Source organism: Sus scrofa, chromosome 6 (genome assembly GCF_000003025.6).
Source record: "Sus scrofa isolate TJ Tabasco breed Duroc chromosome 6, Sscrofa11.1, whole genome shotgun sequence".
NCBI lineage: Eukaryota > Metazoa > Chordata > Mammalia > Artiodactyla > Suidae > Sus > Sus scrofa.
Window position 1 is genome coordinate 63,401,792 of NC_010448.4, and position 19,598 is coordinate 63,421,389.

The 19,598-nt window shown below is 63.7% G+C and overlaps 2 protein-coding genes across 15 annotated transcripts in view; one reads left to right on the forward strand and one right to left on the reverse strand.

Annotated features, from left to right (window-relative positions):
* On the forward strand, positions 1,170-10,513 carry LOC100620540 (tyrosine-protein phosphatase non-receptor type 11-like). Its single transcript, XM_021097586.1, has 15 exons — positions 1,170-1,213; positions 3,302-3,377; positions 3,885-4,111; positions 5,095-5,292; positions 5,948-6,134; positions 6,217-6,336; positions 6,521-6,634; positions 6,776-6,872; positions 7,067-7,146; positions 7,494-7,649; positions 7,863-7,994; positions 8,729-8,883; positions 8,994-9,061; positions 9,190-9,505; positions 9,679-10,513. The coding sequence occupies exons 1-15, from the start codon at positions 1,170-1,172 to the stop codon at positions 9,731-9,733; spliced, it is 2,025 nt and encodes a 674-aa protein (XP_020953245.1). The 3' UTR covers positions 9,734-10,513.
* The window catches only part of RNF223 (ring finger protein 223), a 32,198-nt gene continuing 23,888 nt past the window's right edge, over positions 11,289-19,598 (reverse strand). For 5 of the 14 annotated variants that reach the window (XM_021095183.1, XM_021095185.1, XM_021095184.1 and 2 more), the window contains 2 exons: positions 13,637-19,529; positions 11,289-12,566 (listed from right to left, as the gene is read on the reverse strand). In XM_021095183.1, the coding sequence (XP_020950842.1) occupies positions 11,806-12,566; positions 13,637-13,757 (882 nt within the window). In that variant the 5' untranslated portion in view covers positions 13,758-19,529 and the 3' untranslated portion in view covers positions 11,289-11,805. Of the gene's footprint in view, positions 12,567-12,887; positions 19,530-19,598 lie in introns of those variants that run through there. The other 9 variants (XR_002344841.1, XR_001307322.2, XM_021095189.1 and 6 more) reach the window with 5 other exon arrangements.

The following is a 19,598-nucleotide window of genomic DNA, read 5'->3' on the forward strand; positions in this document are numbered from 1 at the left end:
CAGGCTTCAGTTCCAGCACTCACAGGCTCTTTGAGGGGCCTGGGCTGTTAGACCTGTGGGGAGCTAGTGTGGCCTGCCCATGCCACCACCAGGGCAGAGCCGAGTCACTGACCTGCTGCTGGACACAGAGGGGGTGTGGTGATTGGAGATGGGGACCTGTAGCCTCTCCACCCACTCCTGCCCCCCAGCCTAGGCAGCGGGAGGGCCTGCTTGACACTCAGCCCCACCTCTCAGCCCAGTTAGGGGGTGCGAGGCCTGCCTGGGTCTGGGGTTATGGGTGGGTGGAGCTGCTGCAACAATTCGGGCCGCCCCACCCCTGGAGATTCCCACCTGATACCCAAGAGCAGCCTGGGGGGAGGAGAGAGGGACAGAAAGTAAGAGTTAGGGTCCCCGAAAGGACAGTGTGGCCTTTGCCCCCTCTGTGGTTTGATGCTGGGCCTCTACCCTTTCCTGTTGCCCAGACACTCCGGGCATCACCCCTCTTGGACCAGAGTCTGAGGCTGCCGGGGACCAGGGAAGGGCACATCACAGGATGTGGTTCAGCAGAGTGGGTGGCCCCGGGGTCCAGGGGGTCAGAAGCCTTCTGTAGGGTTCCAGTCCCCCCACACACACCCCAGGCAGCATGAGGCCATTGCCCTTTTCCTGGTAGCCTGCCCTGCTCTCCCATACCGGCCCGGAGGTCCTCCTTTGGCAGCTCCTCCCCCAGGAAGCCCCCCTGGCAGCCCCACCTACAGGACGTGACCAAAATTGCCCTCAGGTCTGACTCCTCTGGAGCCAGTGTGGTAGGGAGCTTGAGACCCCAGACCTACAACGTGCTCAGGAAGTACCTGGCTGGTGGTGTCCCTCCTTCTCCCACGGGCAGGGTGAATGGGAGCATTTAGCGGGCCCTGGGCAGGTCACCTGAGCGCTTGGGCCTCGCTGAACCAATACAAGGACCCTGGGTGCCATCAAGGTCAGAACGGAGCCTGCCCTCCCTGGGGCTTATTTGGTGATGAGGACATGAAGGAGGGGGCGGGGGGGGCGGGGGACGAGTAAACAAAGAAGCCTGAATACATCCATCTGCAGGTGTCTGCTCTTGCAGGTGCCACACGGGGAAGGGGGCAGTGATGCAGCTGCATTGTTGACTTGTTGGGCGGGGGGACTCTCAGGAAATGATCAGGAAGGGAGCCATGCCCCCTGGGGGCCAGTGGGAGGTGACCAGAGGAGGGGCAAGGTCAGTGAACAGAGAGATGGAGGATGGGGGAGGGGTCTCTGATGGTGGGACCATGAGCCCTGGGAGCATCCTGAGGGCCACTGAGGGCCGCTGGAAAGATTTGCGTGGCCCTGGTGTGCATTTTCTGAGAGCCCCTCTGTCTGCCATGGCTCAGCTGAGGGTCAGGGATGAGGCCCGAGGCCTGGAATCAATTCCATAGTCCAGGCAAGAGCCAGTGAGGCCCTGGACCCAGGGTGGTAGGAGAAGTCGTTAGTTCTGCGGCGTTCGGATTTCAGGAAAAGAGGGCGCGGTATTGAGAGTGTGCAGGAGTCTACGGAGCAGGGAGCCAGCAGAGGGAGGGAGGCAACCCCCCTCCCAGAATGAGGGCCACATAGAGGGCTGGGGGCGCATTATCAGAATTTTGAATTTTGCAGGGAGTTCCCACTGTGGCTCAGTGGTTAACGAATCTGACTAGGAACCATGAGGTTGCGGGTTCGATCCCTGGCCTCGCTCAGTGGGTTAAGGATCTGGCATTGCCATGAGCTGTGGTGTAGGTCGCAGATGCGGCTTGGATCCTGCGTTGCTGTGGCTCTGGCGTAGGCCGGCAGCTACAGCTCCAATTATGCCGCGGGTGCGGCCCTAGAAAAGACAAAAAAAAAAAAAAAAATTTAGAATTTTGCAGATGTTAAGATAGAGATGCCATTACCTTTCCAAATAGAGATGCTCAAAAGAGTTGGTCTCTGGGCTTGAAGCTTGGAGGTCGAGCGAGGCTGCAGGTAGGCGGTGTGTGCACGCAGGGCACAGGTGGGGGCCCCAACACTGTGGGGTCAGAAAGAGGCAGAGGAGGACCCTGGCGTGCGAGGGGGGAATACAGGCTGAGTGGAGAACTCCCGCTGCTGAGACCAAAGCCAGTGAGGGTCTGAGCGCCTCCGGCAAAGATGGGCCGTGTGGACCATGCAGGCAGGCCAGCTCTTCCTGTCGTGGTGGAAAAGTTTCTCTCCTGCCCACAAGCACCAGCCTGGCTCTCAGCAGGAAGTGTGGCCACTGTGACTTGGGAACTGGATTGTGATTCTGCTGAATTTTAATCCATTCTCGTGCACACCTCACACAGGCTACAGGCTGCGTGTCAGGCAGTGCGGTGCAGGCTGAGCACAGACGGCTCCTTGGAGGAGGGCATGAGGGGCTGAAGGCCCAGGCAGAGGGGGCCGGGGGACAAGGCAGAGCGAGGAGCAGAGGGGCCGGAGGAGGTGGGCAGGCAGCTCTTACATGAGGCGAGATCTGATTCCAATTCTAGAAAGATCTCGGTGGGGCAGGATGGCCTTGGGTCAGCTGTGGGGGCAGGGCAGAGACTGCCCAGGGACCAGCAGCCCCCACAACATTTGTGCCCAGGTTTTGACTGCAAACAAGTGGGCAGGGCCTGGAGGGCACAGGCGGGGGGGCGAGGTGGAGTTGGGGGTCCTGCGGTGGACCAGCCCCCACACCGAGTCGTCTGTGCAAGGAGCCAGGGACATACCTCTGAGCCCAACGTCCCAAGCCCTGATGCAGTGACCCTTGGCAACGCGGTGGGAGACACAGCGTTGCCATGGAAGGCCAGCACCACACTGGGCATTGTGCAGGGATCCTGCTCGGAGACGCTCCTGAGCTCCCCCAAAAGTGGGATTTAACCCCAGACCCAGAAATTCCTGTCCTAACAGGGGGGACACAGACCGAAGACACCAGGATAAAGAAAACAGCAGTTATGATCTCAGATGTGGGCTCACGGGCAGCCCTGATGAGGCTGCCCGACCTGTCCCCCCATCTCATGGAGAGGCTGTGAAGGACAGTCCCAGGGCAGCGGCGGGTTCAAGTCCCACTCAGCCTGGACCTCCAGCTCTGGCCCTTCACCAGCACCTGTCTCAGCCTGGACTGGGCCTCACACTCAGTAGAACAAATGGTGTTCTTGGGCCTTCCTGACCCGCGACTGCAAGCCACCCTGGCCCTGCCTCTGGAGCAGCCCGGCCGACGGCTGCTCTCACCCAACACCCAGCCAGCATCCTTTCACGTCTGCATTTGAGTACATCCATTAACACCCAGACACTGTTTCCGACCCTGGCCACGCACACCGCGCAGAACAGTGTCTGCCTTTGTGGGGCAGAAAGGCCAGCAGCAGGCAGACCACAAGCCCATACCTGTGGAGTATGTGTCAGTGAGGTGACAAATGCTAGGAAGAAAAATAAGCAGGATAAGCATCCAAGAGCGAAGTGAGAGGGTCACTCAGTCACACCAAGCCCGTGTGAGTGAGCAGCTGGGCGGGGGCGCAGCAGGGCATGGACGGTGGACTGGGGGCTGCGGGCTGTGCCCTCGTCTGGGAGGTGCTGACAGAGAGGGTTCCTCATGGGGGGGGATGGGAGGGGTCATGGAGGTGGGAGGGTGGGACTGACAGGGTCCCCTGCCAGGCTGTGAGTGGAGAAGGGGACCCTGGGTGGCTGTGGGACACCCTGGTGGGTGGGGCGAGACCCCGGAGGGCATGAGCTGAGGTTCCTGGTGGTGTCTTGTGGAGGCACTGGCGGGGTCTGCCCTGCCCACCCTCCACTGTGGGGAAGTTCTGCCCATTTGTGTCCCCAGGACCCCAACCCCCACCTTCTTCCCCACAGACCCCAGAACCTGCTGTCACGGCCAAGGAAGGCTGTGAGCTCAGGGCGGCCCACAGCAGGCATGGCGGGCACACCGCGGCAGCGGGGATGAGGGCAGATGGGGTTGGGTCCAGCCAGCATGGCCCGGCTCTCTCGCACCACCAACTCACTGTCCTCCTTCCAGGTGGTTCCACCCCAACATCAGTGGGGTCGAGGCGGAGAAGCTGCTCCTGTCCAGGGGCCAGCACGGGAGCTTCCTGGCAAGACCCAGCCAGAGCTGCCCAGGTGGCTTCACGCTGTCCGTCAGGTGGGTGGGTGGTGGGGCCAGGCGCGAGGGGCCCCAAGAGACCTCACAGGGTGCAGACAGCCTCAGCGGGAGACGCAGCTGGGGCTCAGGCTCCCCAGTCCTCCCAGAGTGCTGGGGGCAGCCTTCTGGGCAGTGAGGACCCCTGCAGGGCTGGATGCGGGACATCAGAGTTCAGGGTAGGGGCAGGTGGCTGGCATTCCTGGCCAGGTGGCCTCCAGGCAGGAGGGGCCGCTTAGAAAAGTCTTCAAGGCAGTGGGGCGTCGGCAAGACCTCCGTGGCACCCTCTGAAAGGGCCTCAATGCTGTGACCGAGATCCCGTCTCCCGGGGTGCTGCCTGCTGCCACCCTCTGCAGGTCTGGCTGGAGCCCAAGAAAAGGCCATTGTGCAGGGAGGACGAGCAGGAGGGGCCGTGACCAGCCAGACCAGCTGAGGCGCATCAGTCTAGGGTCTGGGGAGAGGGTGTCCCGAAAGGGCTCCAGATCTTTCCAGGTGTTCTGCTAAACCTGAGGCAGCAGGTGGAACTGAGGCTGGTGCTCCAGATGGACTTACCTTGCCTTGGAGGGACATTCTTCCGGGGGCGTTCCAGGCTGCACTTTGACACTTGGGAGAAGCCCAGCCCCGCATCGGTCTGGAGCGCCTGAGCGGGTGGTCTGGGGCGAGGCAGGGTCTTTGCTGAGGGGCTGCCCCCACCTGAGCCTCCAAGCCCAGGCCCAGTCCCCGCGGCCCGAGGGGCAGTGGGCGTGGGGTGCCCACCAGCTGGTGGTGGGGGTGGGTGATGGACCCTGGCTGGACGGGGAGCTGCAGAGGGAAGGGCCTGGCCGTGGCCGTGACTGTGACTGTTCCTGGCAGGGGGATGGCAGAGGTGGAGACCTCCGGGCAGGAAAACCCCAGGGAGTGTTCCCGAAGCTGAGGGTGGTGACGGAAAGGAGGCTGGGTGGTGGGAGCAGGGCCCCCCACGGTGTCTGGTGCACGGGCCCTTCCAGGCGCCATGACGAGGTGACCCACATCAAGATCCAGAGCACGGGCGACTACTACGATCTCTACGGAGGGGAGAAGTTCGCGACACTGGCTGAGCTGGTGCAGCACTACACTGGCCAGCACGGGGGGCTGCTCCGAGAGCGCGGTGGGGCCCCGGTGGAGCTCCGGCACCCTCTGGGCTGCCAGGACCCCACATCAGAACGGTAAGTGGCCGTGTCTCTGTCTGGCTGGCATCTGTGTGTCTGTCTGCACCCATGTGTATGCGAGTGTCCGAGGGGCACAGGCTGCTGGGCATGGCCTCTGGGTGTCCTCTGCCCCCCAGAGTCCAGGACAGGCCTGGGCACATCTGGGGCAAGGCTGAGGGAGTGTCTGACACGCCCACCCTGGGGTTCTGGGCCTTCCAAGTGCCAGGCAGCAGCCACAGGGGTGAGAGTGCAGGGCAGGGGCTCTGCAGCCAGTCTCACCCCTGCCCTCATGGCTAGTGACTTGAGATGAGCAGGTTCCCTCTCTGCACTCAGAGGCCTCAGTGAGCTGCAGCTGGGGGAAGCCAGGTGGGGTTGGTCCGGGCAGACAGTCCTGCCCCTCCTTGCTGAGGACCAGGGTGCCACCTGGTGGTCACCCTATGGCACTGCAGGGCCCTCCTGTCCCACCTGCTGGGGAGGGGGAGAGGCGGAGAGGTGGGCCTGCCGGCGGGCCGACAGAAGCTGGCCTGGCTGAGGGTGCTGCTTGGTCACCCAAGGCCTGGGTGGGTCTGTGTCTCTTAGTGACTGTATCCCAGAGCCTTAGGCTCCATGTAGGTCAGTGACCCTTATCTGGCAGGCCAGGGCCCCCAGTCTCATCTGTACTGCCCTGGGCCAGGTGGTACCATGGGCACCTGTCTGGCAAGGAGGCCGAGAAGCTGCTGACAGAGAAGGGGCGGCCCGGCAGCTTCCTGGTTCGGGAGAGTCAGAGCAAACCTGGGGACTTTGTGCTGTCGGTCCTCACACAGCTGCTGGATAAGGCGGACTGCCAACCACGGGTCACTCACATCAGGATCCACTTCCAGGTGGGAGGGAGGCAGCAGCCGGGGTGGAGGTGTGGCTGGGGGGCGGGGGCATCAGCCAGGCCCCTCACTGCCTCCCTCACAGCCGGAGGGGAAGTACGACGTGGGAGGTGGGGAGCAGTTCGACACCCTGGGAGATCTGGTGGAACACTACAGGAAGAGCCCCATGGTGGAGAGGTCAGGGGCCATGGTGCACCTCGGGCAGGTATGCCCCCCGGCACGCGAACCCTGGGGTTCAGAGTGGGCTTCTCCCCCTGGCATAGCCACGCCCAGAACATAGGGCACCAGGCTGCGCTGAGGCAGGGTGGCCGAAGGGAAGGTTCCGAGGCCAGAGTGCCATGGAGTCCACTGGGCCCTGCTCGGCTGGAACACGCACCTCTCCCTTCCAGCCCCTCAAGGCCACACGAATCAAGGCTGCAAGCATTGAGAGCCGCGTGCAGGAGCTCAACAAGGTCATGGATGCCAGCGAGAAGGCCAAGCAGGGCTTCTGGGAGGAGTTTGAGGTGCCAGCCTGCTGCCCACTGCCCCCCTCTCAGACCCCTATCCTCTGGGATGTGGCGAGTGGGTGTGGGTCAGGGGGTGGGTATGGAGGGCTCTGGGGAAGGGTCAGAGTCTTGGGCTAAAGCAGACCCCCCCCCCACCAGCTGCTGCAGCAGCAGGAATGCCAGCTCCTGCATCCCCGGAGGGAAGGGCAGCGGCTGGAGAACAAGCCCAAGAATCGCTACAAGAACATTCTTCCATGTGAGGCGGGGGGCCGGGGCTCCACCACCACATTCACAGGCCCCTTCTGCAGAGGAGCCCAGGGGGTGGAGGTAGGGGTCATTGCCCCTTCGTGCCTTGTCTCCGCTCACCACGGGTCAGCGGGCAAGGAAGCAGACAGGGTCCACAAACACCCCCTCCTTCCTGGAGACCTGAGTGGCATCTTCCCTCCCCAGTTGATACCACCCGTGTCGTGTTGCGTGACGTGGACAAGAATGTGCCTGGGGCTGACTACATCAATGCCAACTACATCAGGGTGAGTGTGCGTGGCCAGCTGCATGCGTGGCCCTGCAAGGAACAAACACCAGTCTTCCTGTCCCCTTATTATGAGCCTGGAGCGCCTGCTGGCCTCTGTTTGTCTGTGGACCTTGGCAGGACAATAGATATTCAGGGGGAGGGGTTGTGACAGTGCCCTAGGGTCCCCAGAGAGGGCCTCAGAGCCTGCTGGACTAAATATTGGTCCTAAGCCCCTCCCCAGCCTAGAGTGGGAGGGACTTGTGTGAGCCAGCTGAGCTACTTTGCGTATCATTTGCATCAAATGCATTTGTCCTCTGGCACTGTAATTCCTGGAAATGCCAGGCAGCTGACCCCACCTCCTTTCAGAGTGACCCAGAAGAGAAGCCAGGCCATGGACTGGGCAAGTTGTACATTGCCACCCAGGGCTGCCTGCAGACCACGGTAGCTGCCTTCTGGGCCATGGTGCACCAGGAGAACACCCGTGTCATTGTCATGACCACCAGGGAGGTGGAGCGAGGCCGGGTAGGAGCTCAGGATCGTGTTCCCCTCTTCCTCCCACTGTGTGCCCAGCTGCACCTGTGCTGGCTGGTGCTGGCCCAGCCTTGCTTCTTCAGTCTTAGGGATTCTGGGGGGGAAGGGATTTTCCCGGAGAGACCCTGTATGCCCCACAGCACCGAGGGGCAAGGGCGCTGGTGGTCTTCCACCATGGCTGATGCAACGCACCCACCCTTCCAGAACAAGTGTTTCCGATACTGGCCAGAGCTGCATGGCAGCCAAGGGTATGGCCACCTGCGTGTGCGCAACGTGGCTGAGCACTGGGCTCAGGGCTATTGTGTGCGGGAGCTGCAGGTGTGGCAGCCAAACCAGGTGAGTCTGGAGGGCAACGGGACATGTTGGGCCAGGGTCAGAGGGGTCGGGAAGTCCCCAGGTCTTCACTAGGATGAGGCAGCCCTGTGCTGGCCCCGCCTCCACCCAGCCCCACTGGCCTTAGTGGCTTCCATGTCCCTCAGCCCAGTGGGCACAGTGTCCCCAGGCAGGCAGGTTCTCAGCTCCTGTTGCCTGGCTCCAGGTGGCCTCCTACCCACACCTGCCTCTCGCTCTAGTCCTTCCCTGGGCCATCTGGGTACCTATGGACTTCTTTGGGTGCCAGTGGTGCCTATTTCTGTCCCAGGCACAGATCCCTCCAGCCAGTCCCATTTGTCCATCCACCTTGGGGGGGTGGGGCTCCTGCAAGCCTCTGGGGGGGAAGGGATTTTTTTTGGCCCTTCCCAAATAGAACTCACTGTCCAGGGAAGCTGCCCCCACCCCCGATGGTCTTTCTTCCCTTACCCACTGCACCTGAGCCACCCGGGGCCATCTGGGGGTCCCCCAAGCTTTGAATACCATCATTTCCTCCCACTCCCTCCTGCTCCTGGGCCCTGCGGGACATTCCTTCTGGTAAACTCCGCTGAGCCACGGCCCCCCTCCTCCGGTTCATTCCCTGCGCCCCTCCCGCCCGAGAGTCACGGCAGCGCCTGCTCCAATCCTGCCACACTGCGGTCCGGCCCTCCTGGGATCCGCCCAGACTGCCAGGCTGGAGCTCACCAGCCTGCCCTGCCCAGGAGGAGTCGCAGCGCGTTGTGAAGCACTATCAGTACTGCAGCTGGCCGGACCATGGAGTCCCGGCCGAGCCTGCCGGCGTCCTGGGCTTCCTGGACGAGGTGAACCGGGCGCAGAACAGCATGCCAGGGGCCGGACCCGTGGTGGTGCACTGCAGGTGCGAGCCGGGACAGGGCGTGGTGGGGCCAGCGGCACAGTGCGACTGGGGAAGGGGTCAGAGCTTTGTCCCATCAGCTGGCCACAGGCCTCCCTGGTCCACCTCCACAGCGCGGGCATCGGACGCACTGGCACCATTATTGTGATTGACATCCTAGTGGACATCGTTCGCAGGCAGGGTGAGCCGCCCCAGGCCCACCCCTCCTTGTCCGCCCCTCCCTCCCATCTAGCCCCGCCCCCCGCCATTGCAGGGCCCCGCCCATTTCCTCTAGCCCTCCCACCCCCTCCTGAGTGCGCTCGTCCCCAGGGCTGGACTGCGATATCGACGTCCCCAAGACGATCCAGCTGGTGCGGCGACAGCGCTCCGGGATGGTGCAGACGGAGGCGCAGTACAAGTTCGTGTACCTGGCGCTGCAGCGGTACATCCAGGGACAGCAGCTGCGCCTGCGCGAGCAGGAGGCGGGGCCGGTCCGGGGCGGAGCCAGCGCGGGCATCACCATGGTGACCAGCGGTCCCTCCCCTCAGCGCGAGCCGCCTAAGGAGCACGACTCTCTGAACGTGGGCGCCTTGCCAGCCGACCGCGGCTGTAGCCCGGGACCCGCGCCGTCCCCGGCACCCGAGGCGTGAGTAGGTCGTCGAGGATCGGGGCCGGCGGAGTCCGGACCCGGAGCGGGGAGGCCTTGAGGGCGTGGCCTCGGGCGTGGGGAGGCGGCCCCGCCGAGGCCTGGGGGCGTGGCCCGAGGCGAGGGGGCGGGATCTCAGGTGGGCCCCAGCCCAAGCACGTCTCTACCCGCAGGACCCCAGAGGCCTCCGGTCGCGAGTACGAGAACCTGCTGGGCCTCAGGCCCTGAGAGCCCCGCGTGCGAGCGCCCTGAGTAGGGCTGGAGCCGTGCGAGGAGACGGGAGGCCAGCAAGGCCGGCCCTCGCGTTCCTCCGAGGGACTGTGTTTAGGACTGCAGACCAGCGCCCATGCCAGAGCGCGCGGGGGAGGGCGCCCAGGCCTGCCCCTCAGACCTGCCCTAACCCGGCCTGCACGCCCAGGAATGGGGAGGGGCGCTCAGGAGTTGTGTTGCTGGCCCTCCAGGGGCTCCCAGGCGAAGGTGGAGGAGGAGAGGCAGGGCTGCTGTTTGTCTTGGTGTGGTATGGGAGGCCACCAGTGACCACCTGCATGGCGCAGTGACCACGTGTGACTTTGTGTGAGCCACGTATTTGAGTGTCACGGCCTGTATTTGGCACATGAGCAAGTGAGTGGCAGTCTGTGCTTGACCAGACTGTAGTCACCGGCGTTTGTGGCCCCTGCCCTGCATCCTGTGCATCCCCCCGTACCCCTTCGGAGCTGCTCCTCCCCCTGCCCACAGCCATGGTCTGGGATGTGGCCCAGGCAGTGGCTCAGTCCCTGCTGTGTCCAAGCCTGGCCCAGACCATCACATTGCCGTCATGTGTGGATAAATGCTTGTTGAACGAGGGAATGTGTGACGTGCTCCTGTGACCATATGATGAGGGCGAGGCTCCATGTGTGCATGACTGGTGTGTGGCACTGTGACGTCACTGCACGTGGCCCATAGTTGCAGCCTCGTGTCACAGATGGCCCTGTGGCCCTGTGGTATCCTCAGTAAAATGCCTTATTCTCAGTTCTGTGTCTTTGTTGGGGTCTGGGGAAAGGGAGCACATGGGGCCCCACAACGGGCCCCAGCTTCCCCAGGGGCTTCCTGGGCCAGAGGCCCAGCTGGTTGGAGCAAGAAGTCCTGGACTTTGGGGTGAGGGATGAGGAGGCTGAGTCCCATACCAGCCAGGACCAATCTGGTGGTGCAGGATTCCTGGGGCCGAGAGCAGAACTGGGCGGGGATGGGGTAGATGATATTGGCAGGACTCCTGCCAATCCCTCGCCACACTCGCTTCGCCAGCCAGGTGTGGCCCAGGGAGAGTCTGCTGGAGGGACCTGAGGCCTGTGGATCTTCAGAACGTGCTAGTTGTCACCACCTCCACTTCTGTACACCCTGAGGCCTCAGTTCCCCGGGGATTTGGGGATCCCGTGGGCCCCCAGTCAGGGCTCCTGGCAGGGCTGTGGGGCCATGACTTCTGGGGGATGCAGCCTGGTGTGACCACGGTGGGGGATGAGGAGGAGGGCTGTGGACCAGGCCAAGGCCCCTCACCGGTCCTGCCTACCCAGTGCTCTGGGCCCTTCCCCTCTCCCAGGGGGCACCTCATGGCCCTGGGGGACAGCCCATCCACAGCCCAGAGGGGACAGGTGTTGGATCCTCTAAAACCCGGGGCTGCTGGGAGTCCAATCCAGTGGGGGTGTCCTTTGGATGGAGGGTCTTTGCGACAAAGGCAGACGGTGGGCCTTTCTGGAGGGAGGGGCTTAATGGTGCAGGAAGGAGGACACACAGAGTGAGGGCACCTTCCTAAAGTGGGTACAAAATAATTTATTTAACACTGTACAATTCAGGAGGGTGGGATGCGCACCGGGGGCCTGGGCACCCTACCCCTGCCCTCTGTTCCCTGATCACCCAAGGGAAGGGGCCAGCCCCACCTGAGCAAGGGAAGGAGCTGTGGTGAAATGTGAAGAAAAAATGGAGATGGAGAGCCTCCTCCGTTTTCAGCAAGGGGCTGGTCCTGCCGGCCGTTCACAGTGTGTACAAGGAGGGGCCTCACCAAGCCGTCTCTCCTGGGCCTCCGTTTCCCCATCTCCATGATGGGAGGTGGGGATGGGTCTTAGGGCCCATAGGAACCTGTGATTCTCGGGAGCTCAGGGGACCTTTTTGTCCACCCCATAGGACCCAGCCCCAGAGAGGGAGGCAAGTGAGCCCCGTGGGGTAGGGAGATGCTGGGGCTCCTCCAGAATCCCGGGCAGGACCCCAGATACCTGCTACACCTGTGACCCCAGCGGTGGGCTGGGCATCCACACGTGGAGCTGGTGACCCTAGTTGTCAGCCAGGGACCCAAATGAGTAGGTCGTGGCAGCAGTGGTGGTGGCAGGGGGCCGGGACAGGCAGCGCAGGCTCCCCGTCTTGAGAGCACACTGCACGGGCCACAGCACCACGCAGAAGAGCACAAGCAGCAAGGCTGTAATGAGTGCCACCCGTCTCCAGTCCCCGCAGCGTGCCCAGCAGCGCGCCAGGCGGCCGCTGCGGCGGGCAGCGCCCAGGGTAGGTATAGGCACAGGGGGCTCAGAGGGCTTGCTCAGGCCCACATCTACGCTGATGAAGCCAGGCGCTGCCAGGCCGGGTGCAGAGGGCTGCGGGCGGCAGCATAGCTTGGTGCCCTCCAGCCACACAGGCTCCTCCCGCCGCAGGTGCGCCGGCATCCTGGCCTGCAGCTGGCGGCTGGTGCGCAGAGCAGGGGCCCCAGCAGCAGGCACAGCCGTGGGCTGCCGGCAGAAAGGGCAGGGCATCGCCTCGCCACCCGGCCGGCCTGAGGGCTGGGCAGCCGCCAGTCGTGCCAGGCACTCCAGGCAGAAGACGTGAGTACAGGAGAGCTCCTTGGGTGTCTTGAAGGTGTTGTCGTAGCCCGAGAAGCAGATGGAGCACTCCAGAGGGGAGGCCACCTTCTCTGAGCCAGGGGTGCCCGGGGACCTGGGGCTGCTCGCTGAGCTGGGGGACCTGGGCACTGTGGCTGTGGGGCTGCTCCTGCTGGAAGGCGGCATGACCGGGTGCCACACCCGTGGGCCTGACATGTTCTGGGCTGTGGGACAGAGGTGACCATGAGTGACCTTGCCTGCCCGTTTCCTGCAAGTTCAGCCTGTTGCTCTCTCCCTGTCCCCACCTATTGCGCCAGCCCCCAAAGATCCCAGGAAGGACACTGCCCATCTGTGGGCCTCTCTGCAAAGTCCCACCTGTCCCTGGCTCAAGGTCTTTCTGCCCAAGTTGTAACCCTGCCCTCCCTCCCTCCTCACACGCCGAGTCAAGGGGGGGAACCCTGGGTGGGGGGGCAGACCAGGGCAGATCTGAGGATGGAGCCCGTGGGGCCCACTGCTCATCAGACCCACCCACAGCCCTGTCCTACCTGGCTGTGCCACTGGTCAGAAACAATGGTGATGATGACAATGGCCCACAGCAGTACCGTTTACAACTGGGCTCTGCCAGGCTGGGCCCTGCTCACGTGATCCGCCACAGCCGCCGCACGGAAGATACAGCTCAGAGGGACCTAGGCTCTTGCGGGGTGTGGCTCCAGGTCAGGCGAAGTGGGTCTACCAGGGATCCCAGTGTGGGCAGCTGATTGGTTGGGGCACACTCAGATTTCAGTCAGTTGTGTGAGGGTGAGGGCCGGGCTGGGTGGTGTGCGAGTTGGGAGTCAGGATCTGGGAGCTGGCCTGAGCTGGTCGGGCTGCAGGAGGTGGGAAGGGCCTGAGCAAGGGCAGTGGCTGTGGCCCGAGAAGTGGGTTTGTCTCCCAGCCACGGCCCAAACCTGCAGGGCCAGCTTGTCTGGCGTGTGACAACGGCCCTGAAATGCTCCTCAGCCTGCAGCCCAGGGAGCAGGAGGCGGACAGGCCCTGCCGTCCTCTCCAGGCCGGCCCAGCACCTGAAGAGTCCCTTCGGCCACAGCTACCAGCCAGGAGGCAGTGGGATGTCCCCACCTAACCTGTTCCCTCTCACAGGAGTCCCTGCCTCTATCTTCCTGGGGAGGCTCAGGTGACCTGCCTGCTGCCCCTCCACGGAGCCCAGGTCTCCACCCAAGGTGGCCATAGGGGTCCGAGAGGGGGTGACTCGCCCATCACCTTCCCGATGGAGCCCAGGAGGGCCCCCAACAATGACCTGAGCCTGACTTGGTCCGTCCAGGTGGGCTGGTGCAATGACTTCGCAGTGACATGCCACGAAGGCTCAGGTGTCTCCTGACGGTGACAACACTGTGTGATGTCACGGGGGCCTCTGGCATCTGGGCATGAGATAGCGCTAGGTTTTGGTGACAGCAGTCGCCGCAGGCTAGGCAGCAGCCTCAGCAGTATCCGGGGGACTGAAGGCTGTCGTCCCCCAGCCAGCGCACCCCGTGTAACCGGTTCCTTGGCACTAGGCCCCACCCGCCCAAGGACTTGCCCCACCCTGAGCTATGCAGGTGAGAGGTGAGGGCCAGCTGAGCTGGGCTTACCTGGTAGCTGAGGTCAGTGGGACCTGGGCATGACCTCTCGGCCGGCACAGCCAGGCTGGAGCTGCGTGCTCTCTCGTCCCAGCGGTGCTGGCTCCTTCTCCCCCGGGGCAGGCCGGCCTATGCTCTACCTGGCAGGTGTTCCTCTCCAGGGCCAGCCACCAGCAGCTGTGCCAGGCAGGTGGGGCACAGGGGGATGTGTGAGCTCCTCTGGGTGTCGAGCGCTGTCCAGGGCAGCTGGATTCTCTGGGTGTGGGCTCCTGGCAGGTGTATTTATACGCTCGCCTGGATCTCGCTGGCCAGGGGTGCGGCCCGGGGCGTCTGGGATTGGCTGGCCGCCTGTCCTCTCCCTGGCAGGCTGAGCAGCCGAGGGCGGGCAGTCAGAAGTGAGAGGTCAGAGTATGGGGTGGCATTGGGGTCACTCTGGGCAGGTTTGAGGCGGGGACTGGACCCCTGCCCCTCCCTCTTCTGTGGCCCCTGCAACACTGGAGCCGCCCCTCCAAAGACAGATTTGCTCCCCAGCCCTGTTCACATTGGTGGTACGTGAGCTCCTGGGTGGTCCTCCCAGAGGGTGCCTGCAGGGAGCCCCCTTCACAAGCTCAGCTCAGCTTGTCACCCCCGTCCACCTATGGCCTCACTGATGCCCTCCCCCAGAGGAACCCCAACCTCAGCCACGTGGCCAGCCACTCACAAGCACGGCCCCCCCAAACTGGGCTGCTGTTGCCCTGCCCACCCCTCCCCACCTGCAGCCCTTGGGGGCCAGGAGGGAGTTCCCTGATCTGGCTCCAGGGTGGGAGTGAAAGGTCAGGGCTGGGATCGCCCCTGAGGGCTGAGGACAAGTCAGGGACCAGACTGGCCATAAGAACGTCCTTACACAAGTAGGGCAGGGGCTCCAAGGATGTGCCCACCCAGCCAGGGGATCCGGAACTCTTCCTGGGGTCTCTGGCAGACCACAGGACTAGCCCGTGCAGAGGTCTGGCTGGGGGCTGGCGAGAGCCTGAGGGCTGAGGCTGGGGACAAGGATGGAGCACGAGGGGGCTGTGCTGGAGGGGTCTGGGTTCTAGCCAATGGCACAGACTGTGACTGCCCATAGCCTCACTGCTCCTGAGAAGTCCCAGCCACTCCCCATCTGACACCTGACACTCCAAGCCCCCACAGTTACAACAGGCTCCCCCACACACTGTGGCTTCCCTGCCTCCTGGCTGTGCACAGCGCCTCCATGCACACCTGAGCCAGACTTGGGCTGGTGGCCCCCCGACTCCTGGGCAGGGGCCCAGGACCTGAGATGGGACCTCAGTCATGAGCTGGGGGGCGGGGACATTGGGCTTGGTGAGGCTTGGAGCAGGAGGCCACCCTGGTGGGGGTTGGCCCACCTCATCCCGCCCACTTGGTAGGTGCCCACTGACCACCTCAGCAGGTTGTCCTCGGCCCTAACATCACTAGGAGCACTGAGGGCCAACAGAAGTCAGAGGCCAGCAAGCGGAAGACCCTACTGCCGTGTTAGGCGGTGGCTGCCCAGAGCAGACTGCCTGGCCACCGGACTCCAGGAAGAGTGGCCACAGCGAGATGGGAGAGGCAGCCGGGCCTACGCTCAAAAGGAGGCAGAGGGGCACCTGTGCTCAGGCAGGGGCCAGGGCTCCCAGGCGCTCCCCGGGCAGGGAGGCGCTTCAGTGACAAGCTTGACAAGGGAATGAGAGCTGAGGGCTCGGGGGTGGGGCTCAGAGGCGGGACAGAGACGGGAAGGGTGGGGGCGCAGAGCATGGAGCCACTGTGAGGGCTGGGCAGGGCCATGCATGATGGGGTTCTGGTTCCCATGGGCACGGTGACTCGGGGTCACATGCTGCCTCCAGGAAGTGTCCTCGGTCCTCTGAGGACAACTTCCCAAGGGTTTCTGGGAATATCCGAGCTCTGAGGTCATTCTGAGCTCCTCAGTGGACAGTCAGTGCCCAGAGGCAAAAGGACACGAATACCTGAGGGATGTGCCATCTGGGGTGGTGGCCAGTCTCAGTGCACAGCATCCGGCTGGCACACCTGGTCGCCAGGCACACACCCGCTCAGTCTCTTGACAAGGGAAGGAGCAGCTGTGCCATGTACCACGTGGGCTCCGTGAGTGGGTAAGCGTGTTCACCAGCTTACCTCAGGTGTGAGCACGTGTCCGCGCGGGCAGGAGTGTGCCCGTGAGGGGAGCATGGCTGCTGGCGCGTGACCCCAGAACTGAGACTCACTGGACTTGGCAGAGAACAAGGCCCTCGGCAACCACCCCATCCTGTCATGGCTCTTGGATGTGGGGGCCCGCACTCTGAGGACACCCGGGAGTCCTGCACCGGACACAGAAGTTGTCCTTGGCCGGACAAGCAGAGGAGAGGACCACAGCCTCAAGGCCCACCCTGGCCATGGTCCCCCCACCCCCAGGACTGGGGACTGAACCGGCTTTGAATCCCAGAGCCCTGCAGGAGACGTGTGGAAAGGCGTTTGGGGAGAGGGCACCACATGGGCGTGAAGTCAGATGTCCCCCAAGGCCAGTGCCTGGGGGCATGGGTGGGGCTGAAGCATTCTGGGTGGGGGTTGCCCTTGGGGCCAGCTTCCGCCCACCCTTGCACTCTGGGCTCCTGACAGCTCTGGGTTGCCCTCTGGCCACAAAGCGACACTTCTAGTCCTATCCCACACCCAGCAGTGAGAGCCAGGCGCCCCCGCCCGGCACCACGGCGGGCGCTCCCCTCGCTGACCCCTCACCCCTGCTGGCTTGTAGGGCTTCTCCAGCACCGAGTGAGCGGATGAGTGGACAAACGAGCTGCAGCTGTGCCCGCTGCCCACCCCCGCCCCCCACCAGGCTCACCTTGTGGGACGTCTGGGTCCCTACAGTGGCCGACATGGCAGAGGGCTGGGTGGGGACCAGTTCCACCCCCCAACCTGCTCTGGCCTAAAGCCCACAAACTGGCCTTATCTTGGCTTTCCTTTTTTTTTTGGCCACCCCGCAGCATAGGGAGTTCCGGGGCCAGGGATCAAATCCAAGCTGCAGTTGTGACTCATGCCGCAGCTGTGATCCTTAACCCGCTATGCTGGGCCAGGGATTGAACCTGCATCCCAGAGCTCCCAAGACACTGCCGATCCCACTGCGCCACAGCAGGAGCTCCATCTTGGCTTACGGAGGTCCAGGTAACAGGCTCAGGATGGAGAAAAACTAGGGAGGGGCTTGTGCCGGGTCCCAGCACAGACGCCCTGCCACTGCCAGCGGCCCCACCCCCACCTCAGGTGCACCCCCCCCCGACTTTTTGGCCCAGATGTCCATCAGATTCCACCCCCCACTATTTGGGGGCCTGAGACAGGTGCACCCAGGCCCAGGGGTGTCCTGCGGCAGAGGGGAGACTGGGGCGACTGAGGCCCACGGGCCGGGCCACACTGCTGGACGGTCATGGGAAGCACGTCGAGTGGGAGCCAGAGGGCTGCAGGGTCAAATTCAGAGCTGAGTTTTGCTGCTGGGGGTGGGGCAGAGCTGAGGCCGGGGGCTGTGCGTAGGGGCAAACATTAGAGAAGAGGTGGTTCTGGGGGACCCCGGGAAGACCAAAGGTCATCTTAGGCCCACAGGAACCCCGTGGGAACCCCACAGCCCCTCGAGACTTTTGGCCATGGAGGCAGGTGTTCCCAGAATAAAGGACAAAACCTCAAGGAGCCTCCCAGAGGCCCTGGCTATGCTAAGGTGGCTCCTTCAGCACCAAGGCCCAGGGCCACACAGATGCCCCCAGGGGGCCCCCATGACTGCAAACCTTAGGCCAGATGCAGCAGGTGTCTAAGGACAGGCGCCCACGGCTGGTAGCAGATCTGGGGCAGGGACAGGCTCTCTGCCCTGCCCTGATGGTTGCTGCCCCGGCCAGCTCTGGCTGAAATGCCAGAATGAAGCCCACCACCAATTGGTAAATGTCCCCTGGCTCGCCAGCCTCTCTCAGGGCCATCAACTCTCAGGACCCCACCTCCTCAGGGTGACTCCAGCCTGCACTCTGTACCCACGTATGACTTCCTCTGGGAGCTGGGAGCCGGGCGCCGTGGGGCGTGGGGCCTGGGGCCTGTGGTCACTGTGACCTCCGTAGCCCCCACGAGGTCTGGATGCTTTACAGAAAAGCCTCCCTAAGGGGCAGCCACCCTCTTCCCACCTGTCCTGACATCTGGGCCCCTGGGGTGTGCCATCTGCATCCTCCCAAGGATAACGTACTAGGGTGGGGACCCTGCCCAGCAGCTCCTTGGGCCCCGGACTCCAGGAGGAGCAATGGCAGGGGGCGGGGTCCCAGTCCTTGCTAAGGGCTCTCCACCCGGCCAGCCTCACCCCAGCACAGGGAAGCAGTTCTGGCAGTGAGGCTTCACCCGAGCTTAGGAACAGGTGAACCCTGGGGTGGCAAAAGGAAGCCCCGAGTGGTTCATTGACACCGATTTAAGGTGGCCCATCCCTCTCAGCTGCCGGCCAGTGGTCCACTCACATCCTGACCAACAAGCTCCTGTCTATAAACTGTGAACGATTTAGACGCAAATGGCAGCGCAGAAAGGGAGGGAGGCCGGCCACGCGGGCCCCGCCTCGGGCCCCTGGGACACAAATCGGACGCTGAGGGAGAAAACGCCGGTCCCAGGAGAGGGCCTGGGCGGGACGGGCCGCCACCCAGTGCGCAGCAGAGTGGCCTGGATGCTCTGCCCTCTGCAGGAACCGCGGCCATCGGCACCAGCCGAGGCTGGGAACACACAGGGCGATGCCTCGAGGTGGGGACGGCGGAACAGGACTGCTGGCCAGCCAGCAGGGCCCCTGGCAGGTCCAGGTGGCAATTACAGGCAAACGTGGCCCTGGGTGGACAAGGATGGGCAGTACCTGGGGCCCAGGCAAGGGAGCATGTGAGGACAGCACACCTCTTGGACTTTTGTACAAAATGCATTTCTGCTTAAAAACAGACAAGACTCAGCAGGAACCCAGATAACTCCCTTCTGCAGCTCCTGAAAATGGGCAGCCGTAGCCACGGAGGACAGCCCTGCAGGCGTCTGAGCCTGCAGTTGAGGGGGCAGTTCCAAGGCCCTGTTCCACCTCTGTCTGGACGCGGCTGGAGACTCAAAGGCCTCGGCCTCACTGCGCAAGAGGGGCTGCAGAGGCCAGGCAGCCTGCGGCAGGAGTCTGCCCACTGCCGGCCCCAGGGTGCAGGCGTGGGGTGCTGGCCCTGGGAACTTGCTGTCTCTCTCTCAAGGGGCCTGGACCCCACATCGCCTGGCTCCCAAGCCCATTTCGGGACAGAGACTCGAGTGATCCTCTGGCTCAGCCACGCTGAGCAGCTGTTTGCAGAGAAGCGCCTGCAGCAGGTGGCTCCCCCACAGTGGCCGTGGCTGCAGATGGAAGGACCGAGCCAGGGCTGTGTCCTGAGGCCTCGCTGGGTAGCGCCTGGCCTTGGTGCACTGCGCCCCTCCTTGGCGCAGGCGGCGTTGTGGGGGGGCCTCAGGGTCAGACATTGCTGACCCTGGCCTCCACCGAGGAGACGGCAGAGGGGCCCACATCCCTGTGGGGGCGCCGCTCACGCCTGACGTAGCGTGGCTTCCGCACTGAAACAGGGTCAGAGACAGGCAGGGTCAGGACAGGGCAGCCTTGGGGGCGAAAACCCCCTTCCCCGA

Excerpts from the sequence above, each read along its gene's own strand:
- LOC100620540 (XM_021097586.1), top strand. The coding sequence starts at position 1,170 with ATGCCCCCTGGGGGCCAGTGGGAGGTGACCAGAGGAGGGGCAAG. Across the intron at positions 3,378-3,884 it reads TACCTGTGGAGTATGTGTCA|GCATGGCGGGCACACCGCGG; the intron begins GTGAGGTGACAA and ends GGCCCACAGCAG. Across the intron at positions 7,650-7,862 it reads GGGAGGTGGAGCGAGGCCGG|AACAAGTGTTTCCGATACTG; the intron begins GTAGGAGCTCAG and ends CCACCCTTCCAG.